At 40.7% G+C, this 20,714-nt stretch overlaps 1 protein-coding gene across 2 annotated transcripts; it reads left to right on the plus strand.

Annotated features, from left to right (window-relative positions):
* Nucleotides 1–71: 71 nt before the first annotated feature.
* Nucleotides 72–20,057, plus strand: YBX1 (Y-box binding protein 1). Of its 2 annotated transcripts, XM_003273354.4 has the most exons (8): nucleotides 72–413; nucleotides 1,099–1,162; nucleotides 11,203–11,236; nucleotides 13,915–14,004; nucleotides 14,328–14,630; nucleotides 14,866–14,948; nucleotides 18,477–18,742; nucleotides 19,675–20,057. In XM_003273354.4, the coding sequence occupies exons 1-7, from the start codon at nucleotides 248–250 to the stop codon at nucleotides 18,709–18,711; spliced, it is 975 nt and encodes a 324-aa protein (XP_003273402.2). In that variant the 5' UTR covers nucleotides 72–247; the 3' UTR covers nucleotides 18,712–18,742; nucleotides 19,675–20,057. The 2 variants fall into 2 exon arrangements, with proteins under 2 accessions (XP_003273402.2, XP_030679481.1); XM_030823621.1 differs by lacking the exon at nucleotides 13,915–14,004.
* Nucleotides 20,058–20,714: the final 657 nt, after the last annotated feature.

Consider the following 20,714-nt stretch of genomic DNA (forward strand, 5'->3'; position numbering starts at 1 on the left):
ACCAGGGATTGGGGTCAGGTGGGCAGATTGACAGTACCACTGGCCAGTGAACAACGCCTAGGGCGGGTCGCTCGTAGGGCTTATCCCGCCTGTCCCGCCATTCTCGCTAGTTCGATCGGTAGCGGGAGCGGAGAGCGGACCCCAGAGAGCCCTGAGCAGCCCCACCGCCGCCGCCGGCCTAGTTACCATCACACCCCGGGAGGAGCCGCAGCTGCCGCAGCCGGCCCCAGTCACCATCACCGCAACCATGAGCAGCGAGGCCGAGACCCAGCAGCCGCCCGCCGCCCCCCCCGCCGCCCCCGCCCTCAGCGCCGCCGACACCAAGCCCGGCACTACGGGCAGCGGCGCAGGGAGCGGTGGCCCGGGCGGCCTCACATCGGCGGCGCCTGCCGGCGGGGACAAGAAGGTCATCGGTGAGGACCGGACAGGGACGGGGGTGGGGCCCTCGGGCAGCCCGGCAGCGGAACCGTTAGCCGGAGCTGGGCGAGCCGGCGGGCGCGCGGCCGGTGGGCACCGACTCCGCGGCGCGCGGACGCCCATCCCCCCTGTCCCCCCCTCACTCCCTCTCGCGGGGACCCGCCCGGCAGGCGCGCGCGCACTGCTTCCCGCGCCCCCTGTGGACCCCGCGCGGCCGCGCGCCCCTCCCCCAGCGGCCGCGCGCCGCCGACCGCGTGTGCGACGGTGTCCCCTCCCCGCCGACCGGCCTCGTGCGCTCGGGCCCGCACGCCGTTGTTCGCGTCTCCCCCACCCAGCTCCCTTCCGCGTGTGCTCGGAGGGCGCGGCGCACCGCCTACGCAGGCCGGAGCGGCTTCCCCTTCCCTCACGTGCTCTCCGTCCGCGGCCTGCGCACACACCCATCCTGGGCCCGCGCCCCGCGCCTGCCCTGGAGCGCCCCGCGCTTCAGACTCACCCACGTGTGCGGCGGCGGCGGCGACTGCGTGGCCCCGGCGCGGCCCCGCACCCGGGCGGTGGAGAGAAAGGGCTGTCAGGTGGCCGCGGCGGCCAGCGTGCGAGGGAGCGGATGCCCAAGCCGAGCGGGTTTGGAAAAGGATAGCTAGCTGGTAATCGTGGCTTGTTTTGCTTTGTTTTCTTTTCCAGCAACGAAGGTTTTGGGAACAGTAAAATGGTTCAATGTAAGGAACGGATATGGTTTCATCAACAGGTGAGCTGCCGGGCTCTGAAGCCTCCATCCCACCTTCTTGCTTGCTTCCTGCTCTGTCGGCTTCTCGGGGCTTGGGAAGCCCCAATGCACAGCCCTGTTCTGAAAGGCGTTTACTAGCTCTGGTGTATTAGTATGATTTTTTTTGTTGTTTTCCTTGACGACTGGAGGGATTAGTGGATCTAGAGAATGCCTTTGTTTTGCAGCTAAATATTAATTTGAAGCTAACTTCAAAGGCTTCGTCACAGTACAAAGCAATTTAAAAGGCAAGCGGAGTGAATGAGCCATTTCTTAACAGGGTAAACGAAACTACGGTCCAGTACATTTTTGTCCTTGTCATCCTTTTCTACTTTATTGAACTCGGTATTTGAGAGTGTGATCCACTGACATCGGATATTTACGCGTTGTTAACATTTTGGGGTAAGAGGATTTGACGTGTCAAGTATATGAGGTTTTGTCATCTTTACCGAGAGGTTGTATTGCCTTTGTTTCACGTTTCATTTTAATACCTGAGATAAATTTTGTCTTAGCACAGCTTTGACCAGAGAGAACTGCTTTTAATAATAATATATTTGCAAGAAAGTGGTTCTTTTTCTTTCTTCAGTTCTTATTTTTCGTTCTTCCTTGTCCTAAAATCATAACTGGTTAAGTCGATTTCTGTTAGATCCCTGGCTGTAGCTTATTAGAGTGGCCATATTCACTGGTAACTTGACATTTTTTTTCCTGTTTGAAGGCAAAGCTGCAGACACGTCTTTAGGAGTTACCCTTCGGGTCGTTTGTAGCAGTGGTGGTGGTAACGTGCAGTAGACCACTGTATTCCATGGGCTCCCTTGTGAGCCGGGCATCATTTTCAAGATGGCTGCCAAGGCTAGTAGTGCTAGTTACATGGGTGCAGAGCACTGGGTATGCCAGTAGCAATCTCGGCCTCACAGGTATGGTACTTAGTGCCATCTCAGCATTCTCTTGCTTATTTAATGTAGAAGACCTAAGCAGATGATTAAAAGAACAATGTGGAATGGACAACAAATGGGCAAAATCAAGCTTAAGGACAGAATCATTGCCTGATGAAAAACTGTTCATTAATCAATCATAGAGTATTGTGGAAACACTCAGAGTAAGAGATAAGCATTTGATGATCTATTCTCTACTTTTGCAATTGTGGGAAAATATTTTGTTTCTTCCAAAATCTTAGGATTTTCCAACTTGTTCTATACTGTTTGCATTCCTGGCTGGCCGAAACTATGTTTTTCATTAATTTTTTGATAATGGCTTACTAGCAAAGAAGGAAAGGAATGCTTATATATAATTGGTATACTGATAGCTTTTTAACTGATCTCTCTGAACTTATTAGTGTTTTAGTTTAATTTAAGTGTGCTTACCTTGGGAGAGTGTGATATAAGTGGTGAGTTCCTCCTTCTGAGCTTTGGATTCATTAGGTCTGGGTACATTTTTAACAGGAAAGATAATGGTCTTCGGGCCATACCTTCAAAATCACTGCTTTTAACCCTTGACCCAACGTAATGGTATCTCTGGTGTGCAAATTTGCAGCCTTTTCAGCGGGTAGATTGCAATTTTTGTATGTGTTTAAGAAGTTTTAGCATGTGCCTTGTTTCGCTGCATTTTTTTTAAGTGGGCGTAGGTTATGACATTTTTTGAAATCAACAGTTTTGTCCAAAATAAGAGTAATACCTTTACATTTTATAAGAATTTAGTCCATGAGATACTATTCATTGAATCTCTCTGTTCTGAATTGGAATCAACTCAATTGGTCATCCTCCAGGGCAAGTTATGAATTGGCTTCTGATGGTCCTTTGTTTGGACTATCCTAACCTCAATTATTTTGTCAAATTAACTGGTTAAAATGTTCTTCCTGCTTCTGAACTGGTTGTTTTAATGATTCTGGGACTTTTTAATAAGATGCTGTAAAATCCGACTCCAGTTAAATACAGGGAAGATTTGCTTTAATTAAGGAAAATGTATGTGATAAAAGAAATCAGTTTGGAAGCTAGCAGTTGGTTCTATATGTAGTTCGTGTAGTAGAACAGATAGGCTTGGCTGGAGGCACCTGTCTCTTACAAGGGAGGGAGACAGACTGACACGTAACGTGCTGTTTTCTGTATAAAGGAGAGGGTGCAGTGTTGGGGATGACTATTGTGACGACTTTTAATTGCAGTTTTTGGATGTGCTGGATTATATATTCTAGGATTGTAAGGAATTTTTATAATTACAATATTATGTAAATTTTCTGCCTTAAAGACATAATTTCATTGTAAATGTGTTTATTCCAGCCTGAATTACCACCTGATGAATTGTTACAACCTTGTTAGAATTAATTCGTGAAAGGGCATCACCCTGATGGTTATATTGTGAAGAAGGTGCTAAATAACATGAGCATAGAGCTTTTAAAAATAGCAGAAGTTTTGGCTTTATTTTGTTAGACTGTGTAATCTAGAAATTCTAGGAAATTCATTGAGTTATTCTTTTGTGAGCTGTGTCTACAAAACATAATTGGAGAATGTGACTAGAGGGGTTTATTAGCTCCCCCCAGATTACTGTTGAATTTTATTAGCGGTTGAGAATTGATCCGTATTCACCAAAGATTACCATCAATTGGCAACAGTTTATAGTGACCAGAATAGGAATGTTTTTCTGTTTCCAGAGTACTTAAAATGTCTAAATTAATAATTCTTAATGTTTTGAGGTGAAGAAAGAATTTGGAGCAAAGGTCACAAATTTGTGACCTTCTGGCTAGAACTACTCCCAGATGCTTTGATTAGACAGTACAGTATTTTTTAAAGGAATTGGGATTAATTACTAACATTTATAATTCAGGAGATAACACCAAGTAATCTAGATTATTATATTTTTAAGATCTGAACTTTAGCTAGCTTTGGGGGCCTGTATTTCCACATAAGTAAAAACCACCTGGCCGTATTGTCACCACATTTAGGTGGTGTATACTTTCTTTACGACTGTTTGTCGTGCTTAGTTGTCTTAGGTTGCTGACTTCCCTTCACGCCTGGCCTCTGTGTATGCCTTTGAGTTTATTACTATCATGGTCTAGGAAGGTGGAATAAACCAAGCCAGGGAAAGGTTTAGCTATCTCTCTTTAGTCACGCCTATCAGGTTTAGTCTCCCTTTGGGGTGGGGGCTCCCTTGTGGGGATTCCATATGTACATAACTGATAGGTGACTTCCTTCACATGTTGGTGAAAATAGATAGAGCTAACAGGCATTTATACTAGGGTCTATAGTAAGTGCTTAAAATGAGCCAATTCACTTAATCTTTAAAAACCTTTGAGGCGTAGGTACTGTCATTCTGAGGCACAAAGGAGTTGTTACTTGCCCCCGTAAGCATAGGTGATAAGTGGCAGGATTGGAACTGTTTTTTGACTCTGGAGTTAGTGTTCACCAACTGCTGTTATGCTGTTTCTGAAATAGACCCTAGCCATTTTCAATTTGGTTGTTGTCCACATAGTTAACAGATAATTTCTTAGGGTGATTATTTTTAGCCATTGAAAGACTCTTAAATGATCCAAGTATGTCACTGGGGCTCTTGTCTGCTGACTTGCTAGTTCCTGGATTTGAAAAGCTTTCTGCCTTTCACTATCTACTTTGTGAAGTTTGGGATTGTTAAAAGTTCTAGTTTAGCACGTAGGTCAGCTGTACAAATAAAAGGACTTGCTTAATTCCTGATACTGGGAGGTGAAGAATTAAAGGAGAGAACGTTGCACCTTATCTCACTTAATCTTTTTTTAATATGGCCTGCAAGGTAAGAATGAATATTGCCTTTTTAAAGGGTGATTTTTTCTTGAGATGGAGTTTCGCTCTTGTCGCCCAGGCTGGAGTGCAATGGCACGATCTTGGCTCACTGCAACCTCTGCCTCCCAGGTTCAAGCAATTCTCCTGCCTCAGCCTCCCGAGTAGCTGGGATTACAGGCACCCGCCACCACACAGGCTAATTTTGTATTTTTAGTAGAAACAGGGTTTCTCCATGTTGGCCAGGCTGGTCTCAAATTCCTGACCTCAGGTGATCCACCCGCCTCAGCCTCCCAGAGTGCTGGGATTACAGGTGTGAGCCACTGTGCCCGGCCTCTAAAGGGTGATTTTTTTTTTTTTTAAAGGCAGCGGTGTAAAGTACTTAATGTGTGGTTGTTGGTTGTTTGAGGTGGAGTCTCTCTGTGTTGCCCATATGGGTCTTGCACTCCTGGGCTCAAGTGATCTTCCAGCTTCAGCCTCCCGAATGTGTGGTTCTTAATAAAAGTGTAAATCTTTGGAAGGATGTCATTACCAAAGATCTCTTGGGCTGTTAAAGTCACACTGATCTTTAAGACTTGATCACAGTAGATCCATTGCTAAGCCACATAAGTCGTGGGTAGACCATAACATAACTGACAAAATGTTATGGCACTAGGGAAGGCTTAAAGATTTTTCTGCAGGTGCTACTAAGGGAGAGATGTCGAAGGTTCCAAACTGGAACCCTAAAGACAAACATCAGTGACATGTATGCAGGAGACATTAAGAGAGATTTGTATGCTGGTTATATTAACCATTGATCTTAGGCTGGCAAGAGGTCATCCATGTTCACCAAGTCACTGATACGTGACTTGGAGAATACTTGACTTGGAGAATACTAGTAGGTCCCACTCCCTGTGTCCTCCCAAAGTAGAATCCTTTACTCTTGAAATCTAGGATAGAGAACTAGCATCCAGTTTGACTCGTGAACAACGTGAGTTTGAACCACACAAGTCCACTTACACACAGATTTTTTTTTTGATAAATGTATTGGGAAAATGGAGATTTGCAGCAACCTGAAAACTTCAGATGAGCCACGTAGCCAAGAAGTATCCCCCAAAACAAGGAAAAGTTGAGTATGTTATGAATACCAAAAATATGTAGATACTAGTCTATTTTATTATTTACTACCATGAAATGTACACAAATCCAGTAGAAAGTTAATATGGCCATTTGCAGTTGAGAAATGTAAACAAACGTAAAGGTTCAGGCAGTATTAAATCATAACTGCACGACATTCACTGTAGTAATATTGTACTATTATAATTTGTAGCCGCTGCCTGTTGTTACTGCAGTGAGCCCCTTAAAATGCCATGTGACGCTAATCATCTTCACATGAACAGTTTATCTCTCTAGTAAATTGCATGTCAGTAAAAAGAACTTGTAGTACTCAGGTATTGTGGTTTAGTGCAACACTGTAAGTCTTGAATAGCACCGTGGGACCCATGCAAAGTGGCTCTAGTGATGCTGAGAAAAGTCATGGCATTGTAAGAAAAAGTTCAGTTGCTTGATATGTGCTATAGATGAGGTCTACAGCTGGAATTACCTTTCAGACAGATGTACACTTACTGTATTGATAAGTGCAGTACTGTACATGTATTTTCTCTTACAACTTTCTTAGCATTTTCTTTTCTGTAGCTTTATTGCAAGAATACAGTATATAATACATGTGAGATAGAAAATGTGTTAAGGATTTATGTTACCAGTAAGGCTTTCCAGTCATGAGTAAGCTGTTAAATTTTGGAAGAGTCAAAAGTTATAGGCAGATTCAACTGTGCAGCAGGTTGGCACCTCAAACTTCTATCCATCCTCATAGATGTTGAGTTATTCAAGGATACACTGTATTACCTTCCTGTCCGCCTAGTCCTGGGGCTGCAATTGCTGAGTTTGCTACCCTCCAATCTTAGCCCTTGGAAACATACAGTCTATCCAAAGGCAGAATCATAGACAATATGTGGGAAACAGAAGTGAATCTGCTGGGTGTGAAGGGTATTTAATAGAGAAGAAATACAAAGATAAGCGGACGTTATTATCTTACAGTCATCTGCAAGGCTTGGAAATTGGTATCTGGTTGCTTTAGGTTATGGAGCATATAGATGGTAAATCCTGGAGTTTTTATAACCACAGGATTGTAAATTAGTGTATGTAGTTAGGTGAATTAAGGTGTTAGACTAGCGTGGTCTGGTAATCTGCAACAAAGTAGTAGTATAAGAGCATTTAGTTAAAGATAAATTTATGTATAAGTCTTATTTAAGGCAATACTGTGGGTTGGCAAAAAAGTTTTCTGAAATTTAGCTTATTTTTTTATGTAGATATACAGCTAGGATAAAGATAGTTATGTTTTAAAAGGAGTGGGAGGGGGTCAAACATGGTGAACATGCTGGAGTAGAGTCCTGGAGTTTGGATGGATTGGGCCATGAAAAGCAAATGCTGGAATTCCTAGTTCCTATGGCATGGAGAATTATCTGGCAAGCTGTAATTGTCTTTTGACTTAACTAAAAAGTTTTCCAGGGAAGTTAAATTTTTTTGCCTTTGTTTTCCCATTTTGAGTTGCATTTTGTCTATTTTTATAAGACCCTTACCAATCTGGATAGGCCATAGTGTAGGAGCGGTAGCAATTAGATTTTAATTTAAAAACCTGGCTAGTATTAGTGAATAGTAAATGCCCAATAAATACTAAAAAGATTTGAGTCCCTACCTTAGTAATGTAAGTTATTAAGTGTTTAGTGTAGTTTTTCTCATTTTGCAGGTAAAAAAGTCAGTGAGGCAGCTTTCCTAGGTTACACAGCTGTTAATAGTTGAATCAAGACTAAAAATCTAGCAGGGCGTGGTGGTGCACACCTGTCTTAATCCCAGCTACTCATGGCTGAAGTGCAGGAACTTGAACCCGGAAGGCAGAGGTTGCAGTGAGCCAAGATCGCTAGCTACTGCACTCCAGCCTAGGCGACAAAGTGAGACTCCATCTCAAAAAAAAATTGAGTACTGTTATTTCTTTTTCTTTCTTTCTTTTTTTTAAGATCTGCAAAGGGGTTTAATAATGCAAATATCACATATATTTCCATTTTTAACACCATATTTAAGTTTTCCATTTTCTTAACAATAGAAAGTGATAAAAATGTTTTCCCCAATATAATAATACAAATGGAAAATATTATAGACAGTCATATACTAACCCAATGAATAAGATTCACCAGAAGCAAAATCTATTTTGGGGGTCCTATGTTGTTACATATGTACAGGGCACCAGAACCACATTTAGACTAATACTTTTTATTTCTAGTTAAAAGAAAACAATGCAGGGCACTCCTGTGACCTGCAAGTCTAATTGTCCATATGTATGTGTCAGACTATGCAGGTGGCCAAGAAGAATACAAAGAAATACTTTATCCAGCTTTGGAGTTCAGGGCCTGATTGCCCCAGCTTAAGCCCATTGGAACTTGACAGCTTGTTCATACCTCTTGTCTTTAGTCATAGTTTCTCTTTCTCCAACTCCTTTTCTCCCTAACTACCCTGTGCCATTTAGACTGGTAGCTTTTTCTTTCTGAATTATCTTTACTACTGTATAATTTTTATTTTCAGAATATTCCTTATTTCTGCATCTTGAAGACATTTCTTTATAGTAGATGGAAGAGCTAGAGCTTACATTCACTGCCAGAAAAGGGTCAGTTCAGTGTTAATTTCCCAGCAAACACCTGAGAGAAAAACTGAACAGAAAAAAATACTGATGGCTGGCAGAGAGTGACACCTGCACCCAGAAAGCTGCACTGCAGCTGTCTAATATTTGAGGCTCTCCTTTGTTATGACTGCCAGTTTAAACTAGAGATTCTGGCTGGTTGCAAATTCAAAGCAGATCAATACATTTAAATCACTGGTTCAACAGATCACTCTTTTTAATGGTATGATGTTTTTATTGCAATTGAGGACGTTTTCAATAAATACCTTGAGCTTGAGGCCCTGGCTAAGTATTCCTTTTGGAGTACTGTTTTTACTGTCATGACACTGGTCAGTGAACTGTGTTGGTTTCACGTATCTATCTATGTAGCCACGAAACACCTCCCTGTCTTTGCAGGAGTGACATTACCCTGTGTGTAATGCCAGCCTTGTGCTTTCTCTGTTTAGAGACAGGGTCTTGCTCTGCTGCGCAGGATGGAGTGCAGTGGCATGATTATAGCTCGCTGCACCCTCATTTCCGGGGCTTGATTGGAGGCCCGGCTAATTTTTTATTTTTTGTAGATATAGGGTCTCGCCACGTAACTACTTTTAATTCTTTTTATTGCCGGGTATGATATTGATATGTGAATACCTGTTGTAACTACATTAGAAGGCATAACAAACAGTCAGTGCCACCACAAAATGGACTGATAAATGATGTATTACCCAGATACCATGAGTAGCATTATCAATAATGAAAAATTCTCCACAGAAGCTGCATTTTTAGTGAATTTAATGCTTATTAAAACAGTACAGAAATACATACATGACTCAGATAACAATAAACAAATTTACTTTCTATACCAAATCTTTACATAGCCTTCTAGCAACTGACACCCACCACTTCCATTAATGCAGATAGTGCTCCCTATCTTTGGAAAAAAAATTTATTTTTTAACTTTTTTTGAGACGGAATCTCACTGTGTTGCCCAGGCTGGAGTGCAGTAGCTCACTGTAACCTCCGCCTCCTAGCTTCAAGCAATTCTCCTGCCTCACCCCCCAGAGTAGCTGGGACTATAGGCACACACAGCCATGCCTGGCTAATTTTTTGTAATTTAGTAGAGACGAGGTTTCACGATGTTGGCCAGGCTGATCTTGAACTCCTGGCCTCAGGTGATCCTCCCACCTTGGCCTCCCAAAGTGCTGGGATTGCAGGCGTGAGCCACTGCACCTGGACTGGAAAAACTTTAAATACTCTGCCAGGGGAAGTATTGCCTCTGTTGAAAATCACTATTCTAAACTTTGCCTGCATTTGCCTTTCTTACTCTACCAGTTTTTTATTGTATTTCCCCTTAGAGCCTTAGAGTTTGAAATTCAGTCATATTGGAGAGCAGAACTAATAAATGATGGCTGTAATCTGTTTTTGTGGTGCCTATGGAGTTATGGACAGATGGACATTAGGTACAGCCGTCATTTCCCTAGGCAATCCTAATCATCTAGCCTGAAAGGTCAGTTTTCAGTCACTTGCCTTAAGTTGCTTTTACAGTTTACCTGTTCTGGTTTTTTAATTATCCTGTTCCCATCAATTAAAAATGTTCTTATAATAATCCAAGCTATAATTTACGGGTCAGATTTAAAGTTAATTTTATGTGGATCCTTTGGTGCATATGTTGCCCCCTAGTTCAGCAAGAAGCTAACAGTCAGTAAGCCAGTTTGTCCAGTTCACTGTAACCTTTGTTCCCTTTGTCATTAAACACTAGAGCTACTATTGAGCTTTTTCTCACTCTGACCTGATGGAGTAAAGAGGGTGAGGCAGGCCACTACAGGCCTGGAAATCTATTTCCTTCTCCAGTGGTGGTTCTTGCTCCTAGTGTTAGCACCTTAATCCCAATCTCCAGGCTAAAAAGTGAGATTATTCTCTACTTCCCCCTCACTTCTGACATCCAGTTAGCCACAGAGTTTCTCATTTTGCCTCAAAAAGAGATCTCAAATGTCTCTTCATACATGGCTCCGTGGTCTAAACCTTCATCAGTCCTTGTCTGGACTTGTGGAGTAGCTTTTAGAACTGGGCTTTTCCTACATTCAAACATACCTTATCACCCAAAGGTCACAGTTCACATTAGGTTTCACTCTTTGCGTTGTACATTCTGTTGAGGGGGAGGGGGGTTCTCATTTTTATGATCTCAAGGAAAGTTGGTAGTTGGGAATGGTGAAGAAGAAATGATTGAAGGATAAGGTGAGAATGTAACTACTACTTCTGTTGGTAACCATGCTCTAGAGGTAAGAGGAGGGTGTGCTAGAACAGCTAATGTTTAATAGGATAAGGAGGGGCAGAATATATGTTGCTAGTCACTGCTACCCTCTTAATTATGGCTCAGTAGGTCACACTTTTTTGGCCTATCTTACGGGTAATGAGGCTACAACTGTTCGCAACTGCTTAAGTCTTTAAAGCAGAGAGCATGGTGGCTTGTGTTTTTTTATTTTTGCCAAATTTCCTGGTAACTAATTGGCAGCCAGAGAGTCTCTGGGAAGATTAATCTTTGACAACATGAGATTTATTTCATTTTGTAACTTGTTCAACTTGGTTCTGTCTTGCAGGAATGACACCAAGGAAGATGTATTTGTACACCAGGTGAGTGCTTGTGTAGATATTTGCACTTCTGATTCAAGGATTGTGAGAAGAAAAGGTTAGATATGTTCTCAACTTTTGTTCCTTATGAAAGGTTAAGTCCAACCACCAGTTTATTTACTTACTACAGGAATAGTAGTGTGCTTAAAATGTATACATGGAAATGTGTTAGAGTTGACTTAATTATCCTGGACATTTCAAATTGGAATTTGGTCAACAGCTGTGGCTTTCTCAAATGTTGAGTCAAACTCACTGCATTAAATATTTATACCTAATTTCAGATGAACAGATTATTCCATGATTTTAAAGTTGAACAAATAATGTTGCTATAAATACACAGAAACTTCGGCAAGAAGTTTTCAAAGGCTTTTAGGTGTACCTGTAGGGACAAATCTCCATAATCAAGGGTAGATAAGACAGACCTGCAAAACATAGTAATTGAAGTGAATACTTGAAAAGTAGCATAAAGAGCCTTCTACTTATTTTGAATCACTTTGAATGGGTATTGGGTTTTGTTTTTTTTTTTTTTTTTGTTTTTTTTTACCTTTGGAGAGTTTTGGCTGGCTTGGAAAATGAAAAAATTCTCACTAGTTTAAGGTTAAGTGGGGGGAAGTGTGACAAGGTTGGCAGCTGTTCATTAAATAGTTTTTAGATTGGCTTCCAGTGTTTTGGGAAGAGAAAACTGTTAACATAGGATGAGTACTACATACTGAACTTTCTCCTTAAGTATCATTTAGGGAAAATGTTTGCACATTCAGGAATTAAGATTATTGCTAATGTAAATCACTGCCAAGTGTATGTTAATACTTCAAATTTAGATATGCTATAGGCTACATTGAATGTACTTATCCTCAGAGATACGAAATGAGTACGAAAAAATATGTTTGTGCTATCAGTTTTCTCACTAAGGCTTTTGAAATATTGTCAACTTGTATTAAAATTAGAGACCATAACTACTTTTTTGTACTGTAATCCAGAAATCAAAAGACCTAAAGTCAATTTCCATACTCTCATTTAATTAGGTATTAACTTATATGGCAGCATGTTTCATAGGAAGGGCTGTCATAGGCTGGTGCTTTGTAGGTCACTGAAATGTCCTACACAGCATTCGATGACAAGGAGGAAGCTGTATCAATTTCTAGTACATCCAAAACCCAATCAGGTAGTTCAGGGTCAAATGTAATTATGGAATCATTTAAATTCTAAATGTAAATAAATACAGGACTACTTCAGACAAAATGTTATTTTAAAGCAGATGTTTTATAAAATTGGTATTCTTGTTTGGATGAACACAGCTCACCTGTTCCTTATTCCCCTTCTGCATGTTCAGAAGAATATGTAGACTTAGGAACAAGAGACAGCAAAGTTTCTCAGTCTTGTTGCCTGTTGGCAACCCTTAAGGGTTGGGGTTGGGGCAGGGGGTGGAGATGTTGATAAAAATAAAGAGTTGGGATTTTAATTATCCATAATTCTGCTATCCCCTATGACTGCAGGTAATTGATAGTTGGCTATATCTGAAAGGTATGAAAACTATGTGACAGTTTAGATGACAGATGAGATCAATTATTTGACTCAACTCACCCAGTTGTACTATTCACAAGGTGCCACCAATATGCTTTCATTTTTTTGGAAGTGGTTTCAACATGTAGTTGTTTCTTGGGACTTTGGCTGCTCAGGTCTTAGTGGTGTATCAAGGAGACTGCAGTTCTGGGCAACTTTACTTAATTGGCCTCAGATTCGTTGATTGTCCTGTCTCCTCTGCAGTGGAAATGCATGAGTGATCCTGTAGTGGATATAGCTGAGATTTGGAATAAACATGGGATTTGGAGACCCAATACCTGGGTTTAGAAAGTCTCCTTACTAACTGTGTGACCTTGGGCAAGTCACCTAACTTTAAAGCCTGTTACATTATCTGTATAATGGGATTAACAATACTTTCACATGTCCTGTCTCATAATGAGATTGAATAGATAGTAAGTGAAAGAATGTTGCAAAAAAAATTCATAGAAACGTGAGATGTTACTCTTCCTCCCTTCTCTTAACAGTCTGGAGAAAGCAGAAGCAACAAGTCTCTAATATAAGATTTATTGATCTGGGGAGGTAATAACTAACAATTCCATGCAGTCAGATCATATAAAGAATGACATAGTTAATACACGTGAATTGCATTTCCACTGATGTATTATCAGATTGGAAGGGATTTTGGTTGACATTTGTAATTGAGTTTGATATGGTAACACAGGGGCAAAGTTGGTTTGGTCAGCTCTGAAGCATGCAAAACTAAACTCGCCTGTCATCTAAACTGACCCAGTGTGGGGCCACCTTCTACTATTAAGTGCAGTCTTCAGGGGATAGATGGATATCCTCATTTGTTAAAAGTTACATATAATGCTTTTGCAAAAAGCAGTCTTTAAAATGTTGTGTCTGTCTTGAGTGTTAAATTACTCGTTTTAGTTTTGTAAATAGTGGTAAAATGCTGGGGCCTTGTATGATTGGAGTGTTTTGTTGAAGTTGGGGATAGCGTGGTCCCCGCTTTCCTAAATTTATTGATGGTTTGGTCTTATTTAAAGCAAATCTTAAGTGTATATCCAAGCTAAAATAATATTGACTCTGGTACATTTTAAATGAAAAAGCACATTATTCTCCCCTGTTAATCTATTTTTGGAATGTGATATTACTAGACTGCCATAAAGAAGAATAACCCCAGGAAGTACCTTCGCAGTGTAGGAGATGGAGAGACTGTGGAGTTTGATGTTGTTGAAGGAGAAAAGGTGAGGATGCTTTTTGTGTAAAGGTTTGACTTCAGTATGGAAATATTTTGGAGGTCTCATCCATTAGGATGGTGGCTCTAATGTGGATGGATGTGTTCAGGTGACCTCATGAACACAGGTGCATCAAGCCTAATGTTCTGGCTGCAGTTAGAGGGCAATCTCTTCAGAACAGTGAGGAACTGATATTTAGTCATTTCCGTGCACCCCTGGCCACACAGTCGCGCCCCCCCCCACTTTTTTTCCTTAACTTTGTTTTGTTTTTTGCTTTGTTTGAAATTGTTCTGATTTCCTTTGTCACTATCAATATGTAATGGCTTTTGTAGGGTGCGGAGGCAGCAAATGTTACAGGTCCTGGTGGTGTTCCAGTTCAAGGCAGTAAATATGCAGCAGACCGTAACCATTATAGACGCTATCCACGTCGTAGGGGTCCTCCACGCAATTACCAGCAAAATTACCAGAATAGTGAGAGTGGGGAAAAGAACGAGGGATCGGAGAGTGCTCCCGAAGGCCAGGCCCAACAACGCCGGCCCTACCGCAGGCGAAGGTTCCCACCTTACTACATGCGGAGACCCTATGGGCGTCGACCACAGTATTCCAACCCTCCTGTGCAGGGAGAAGTGATGGAGGTAAGTTTCACCATCAGCAACAGCAATGTGATAAGTTCTGGTAGGACTGTTTAGAGCTGTTAATCATACGGAAAGCAACCTGGATTCCTAGTAAGAACCAACAGGATTAATTTATAATGTAGTCACAATTAGTAGATGGTCTGTTTTGTTTGTTTTTTAACTCTTGGATTTATCTGGTTGGGTTTTTTATTATGTTACTGACCCAGTAGGCTTGATTTCCATTGTCTTTTTTTAGGGTGCTGACAACCAGGGTGCAGGAGAACAAGGTAGACCAGTGAGGCAGAATATGTATCGGGGATATAGACCACGATTCCGCAGGTATGGTCCACGTAAACATGTTTCTATTAAAATTTCGTCAAACCTGTGTTAGGACTCAGCAATACCATGCCTCTCCTGTAGACTGTTTGACTCATTTTTCTGTTAACACTTCACGTTTTCTTTCATCAGATGCCTAAGAGGTGAACCTATTAAAAACATCTTGTATAGATGAGGTCTGCTTTATACGTAAATTTTTTTAGAAAATGATGAGGGTATGGAATTTCAAATTTTCTGTCCTTAAACAGGTAAGATAATATTTTAAACCACACCTTTTAAACCTGCCTCCTTGGTAGGGAGAAAGGAAAGCATTAGGAGTGTCTGAATTGTACCATGGCATTAGTGAAGAATCAACAGTGTTATCACTTGAAATGGCATACATTATCTTCCACTAAACACTTCTCAGTTTAGGTATTTACCCCCTTTTTTTTGGAGTGAGGGGTTGTCAGCTCAAAGTTGCAAAATGAAATTGCTCCACCAAGAATTTACATTCTGGGGGTTGAAATCCAGTCTGTTGTTAGACAATTATCTACTTGAGTGGGTATTAGAAATCTTATTATTAATAGATGTCATTATTAGAGTAATCGAGGAAAAATTCCATGAGCCAAGCATATTTTAGTCCATGCTGTAGTATACTTTGAGGCAGTGTTCCCAGTCCCACGGTGGTAGGATAAGAATGGTGTAATAGTTGTTTCTCTAAGGATTTGATATAAAAGCATTGCGTTTTCATAGGTGATCCCTAAAAACTGACAGGTACCTCTGAAGAATCAAACCAATACAGTAATAACACATCTTAACTGATCACTTAAATCGCAACTTTTAAATCCCCTAATTTTTAAGTATCAAGTTTATTATTCTAGAAGTATCCAACATAACCAAAATATACTGTGAGTCTATAAGGGGGGGTTTCTGTATAGGTTTTTAAATTTTACCAAAGTTGGAGCACTTAGTGAAGTTTTAGGAACTAGGGAATCTAGTCAAGGTTATATTACATATATTTATCAGCACATGTACATTGAGAGTTTTGCAAGAGCAGCTGATGTCATCATATTTCTTGTATTGATATATGTCCTGTCCTGAGTTTTCAATTAAAAGAGCTGAGGTCCTAACTGATCACTACCACAACTGAGGAGCTCTGATTCAGTTTTCTACCAGGAGATTGTGTTAGCCAGATGCTGGATGTTGAAGATAGATGGGTTTTTATTTTTCGGAGTAGGTCTAAAATAGGCTGTCATGGCAGTCCATCTATTAAGTCCATGGGTTCCAGCAGCAGAATCTTTGGTTTACCTTTTTGTTGCACTGAAGAGCTTAAATGTTCTGCCTAGTTTCATTGATGTCCTTAAAAATAGCATAATTTTGTATTTGTATTCAGTGCTTCAGTTCACCGTTGAGTAAATTGTTTATCTTTATATTGACAAACAAGAAGCTTGAGGTTGATTTATCTCTTAGCAAGGTGTCTTTGTCCATTGTTACCCCTCCAGTGCAAAGGTTTTTGCCTTCTGGTTTAGGTTAAACTTAATCTCTATGTGTTTCAATGTTTAGAATGCTCAATCCTGCCAGATAGTTGCAGAAATAACATATAATTGCTTTGAAGTTATCAATGAATGCTAGACTTTCCAAACTGCAGGAATCTTTCGTTCAAATGAGAGTAAATGAAATATGCTGCCCCTAATGCATGGAATGGTGTGGTGAAATCCTGACTGGTGTGGGTTCAAGAGCAAATTGAAAGAGAAATCTTAAGACAGAGTATAGTACAAGTGTTGCTGAAAAGGAGACAAATAGGTAGTAGTAAGGGGAAAATGGGGAGTCAAAAGGGGAGGTTTTTTGTTGAGAAATAATATTTATAGGCTGAAATGCAATCCAGGATAACAGTTGATGGCAGGAAAGTGACTGCTGGAACTGTTTTCTTCCTCAGAGAGGGTAGGGTTTTGCCCACAGGTGAAAATGTTGACCTTTTGTTAGGAACCTGATGTTTTCCTGTGTAAGAAAAAAGAATACATGGGCATGCATGTGTTAATGGGAAGACATGGAAGCCTTTGGTTGCTCAATTGAAACAAAAGAGGAAGTTTGAAAAGTTTGGGGCAAAGAACCCTCTAGAAGAGAAAATAGAGATGGTAAATTTATGAGTAATAGGATAACGATCATAAATTAGAAGTGAGTTCACCCAGCTTGGCTCTTTGTTTCTAGCCATTTGGGCATCAGGCTCAGATTGGGCAGAGAGTTGGATTTATCCAGATTTGGTTTATCCAGATCTGGTTTGACTTACCCAGATCTGGTTTATCCAGATGAAGACACTGGGGTAGGAATTGGTCATATGATTAATGGTAGACTTTATACTTAGATATATCTAAGAGGTGAGAAAAGGGGAAAATGAGGGTTTTTTAAAAAATTGTTTTGTAGAGATGGAGTTGCACTGTGTTACTCAAGCAGTCTTGAACTCCTGCCCTCAAGTGATCCTCCCCCGGTGCTAGGATTACAGGTGTGAGCCACTGTGCCCAACTTTGGAGAGAGAGAAATAGGTGACAGAATCGCTGTATTACAGGTCCTAGATTAAGAATGAGAAAACAATAAGGAATTACCTAGAAAAAATAGGAAGGTACATAATTGGAAAGTTGGGTGATATAATTGAAAAAACCCAGGTAGAAAACAGCTGGACTGGGAGGTCAGTCTGAAAGCCCAGGTTATTAGAAGCTGTTACACTCGAACCTTAGTAATAACTGCAGTAAGAAGAAGATAGTAAATGGAGCAGAATCCAAAATAAGATGGAAAGCCTACAGTTTTTAGAAACTGGGAGAGTTGATTTAGAAGCCACAATAAGGTTAGAACAGTCACCACTGTAGGGTTGCAAAGAAAAGTCAGAACAATTTTGTTGAAGATTCATCATGAGTTCCAAAAGATGTGGGGAAAGAGTTTTAGAATGTACAAAGGTAAATGTGAATTTATTCCCATGATGACTGATAGATACTAAAGGCCTAGGGCTTTCTGGAGTGCTCAGAGTATGGGTGGAGGAAAGGCCAGGAATCCATCATTTCTGAGCACCGGGGGAAAGAAAATCCCAAAATTTAGTATCTTTATCTTGGTGATTAAAAGACTCAAGCCTGTAATCCCAGCAATCTTTGGGAGGCCAAGGAGAGAGGATAGCTTGTGGTCAGGAATTCAAGACCAGCCTGGGAAACATAGCAAGGCATCTCTACTAAAAATCAGACATTAATGAGATGTGGGGGGCTTGCTTTATAGTCCCAGTTACTCGGGAGTCTGAGGTGGGAAGATCACTTGAGCCTGGGAGATTGAGGCCACAGTGAGCTGTCATCATGCTATGGCACTTTAGCCTGGGCAACAAAGCAAGACTCTTCCCCTACTCTGCACCCGCCCCCGCCCCAAAAAAAATCCATCTCTTTACACAAATTGCCTACAGACCACTTGATACAGAATGGGCCAGACATGGTGAGTTAGTTGTGAACCAACTGGTTACACTGGTGGGTGTGTTGGAGAAGGTTTTATCATTCTTAAGTTTGACACCGTTCATTGCAGGGGCCCTCCTCGCCAAAGACAGCCTAGAGAGGACGGCAATGAAGAAGATAAAGAAAATCAAGCAGATGAGACCCAGGGTCAGCAGCCACCTCAACGTCGGTACCGCCGCAACTTCAATTACCGACGCAGACGCCCAGAAAACCCTAAACCACAAGATGGCAAAGAGACAAAAGCAGCCGATCCACCAGCTGAGAATTCGTCCGCTCCCGAGGCTGAGCAGGGCGGGGCTGAGTAAATGCCGGCTTACCATCTCTACCATCATCCGGGTAAGCAAGCTTGGATGGCCATCCATTTATGGCAGTTGTGAGTGGTGACCATTTCATTTTATTAATGCAAGAGTGGAAAAACCTCAGTTCCATCAGCTAATGAAAGCCATGTTATTTATAATGTGTTCTGCCCTATTCTTAATTACCTAATATTTCATTTTAGGAATATTGAATATCAGAGTCATATTTGGCCACCCCTCAGCTAGTTCTCAATTCTGACACTGGAGACCTGTATTTTCATGAGTATTTTGAACTATTAGTGCTATCAACTTTTCTGAATGAATTTTATGATTTCACTAGTAAACGGAGGAAAGTTTTGCTAGCTGTATTCTGAGAAATATGTTAATTACATTATTATTTATGCATTATTTCAAAAAGGAAGTGGGGATAGCTATTAGAATTAACCTAGATGGTGACAAATAGAGCCCGTTTGGGGAAAGTGGCAACATCAATATAATCTTTTAATCATTTCTAATTGTTTTTTTGTTGGTTTATGTTGTTCCCGGAAAAAGATGAGAGTGTTTTTGTGTCTAAAAAACTCCTAGGAGAATGACACGTGGTTTATCATGGTTTATTTAAACTGCCTGTAGATTAATAATAATAATTCTCTGGCAGACCACATTATACAATTACGTTCTTGTTACTTTAGCTTATTAGTTCACTTGTTTTTATTACCCCCTTAATTCCAAAATTAAGGGATTCCTTTTCATTCCCCTTTTTGCATGATATGGAGAGGTATGTGATTGTCGTTCCCTCCAAAATTAGCATTCAACAAGCGGTGCTTTTGGTTTTTTCCCGTTTACTATTTGCTGGATGGCAAAAGATCTGTTAATGTCTCCCAGTACACAAGTAATGTAAGCTAGAGCATGTACTACACTAAATGAAGATTACCATGAATTCTACATGATCATCTTTATTTTTTTTCTTTACAGTTTAGTCATCCAACAAGAAGAAATATGAAATTCCAGCAATAAGAAATGAACAAAAGATTGGAGCTGAAGACCTTAAGTGCTTGCTTTTTGCCCGTTGACCAGATAAATAGAACTATCTGCATTATCTATGCAGCATGGGGTTTTTATTATTTTTACCTAAAGACGTCTCTTTTTGGTAATAACAAACGTGTTTTTTAAAAAAGCCTGGTTTTTCTCAATACGCCTTTAAAGGTTTTTAAATTGTTTCATATCTGGTCAAGTTGAGATTTTTAAGAACTTCATTTTTAATTTGTAATAAAAGTTTACAACTTGATTTTTTCAAAAAAGTCAACAAACTGCAAGCACCTGTTAATAAAGGTCTTAAATAATTGTCTTTGTGTAAATTTGTCTAGTTTTGCTTTAGTTTATCAGTATTTAGCTATTTATAGGACCCTTAGCTTGACCCAGTCTATAAATAGATGATGCTCACTGCTAATTCCCTCAGGTAAAATGTCTTCAAAATCTCTAATCCTTTAAGTGGCAAGCCTGTGGGCCCATATTAAAAATTAGAAAATACATACTCTGATAACCTGGCCATTTTTCATTGAAGGATTTAGCTCATTTGTAAGAAAGGCTTGATAGTGTAGATTTTGTGTGGGTCCCTTTGGCTGTGAGGCATTGTTTAAAAGGGCATTGCTCTAGCCTAGACCGACCAGACTCTCATCCTGCTCCACTTAGTTTTGTCACCTTGGGAGAATTTATTTCAATGTGCCAATTGAAGATGCCAATTGAAGTGTTAGGAGAACCTGTCACAGTGCCTGGTGTGGTCATCAAATATTGGTTCAGCTCCTTACGTCCTAGAGATGGAAACAAGTAATATAAAACCCATGGGAAAGCTGCTTAGGAACATGGAGGTTGGTGAGCTTGTAATTATGTGGTTCTCAACACCTTATATCCTAAGCCTAGTGTGGCTGATCTTTTCTCTTTTTGAGATGGAGTCTTGTTCTGTCACCAGGCTGGAGTGCAGTGGCACGATCTTGGCTCACTGCAACCTCCACCTC

Source organism: Nomascus leucogenys, chromosome 12 (assembly GCF_006542625.1).
Source record: "Nomascus leucogenys isolate Asia chromosome 12, Asia_NLE_v1, whole genome shotgun sequence".
NCBI lineage: Eukaryota > Metazoa > Chordata > Mammalia > Primates > Hylobatidae > Nomascus > Nomascus leucogenys.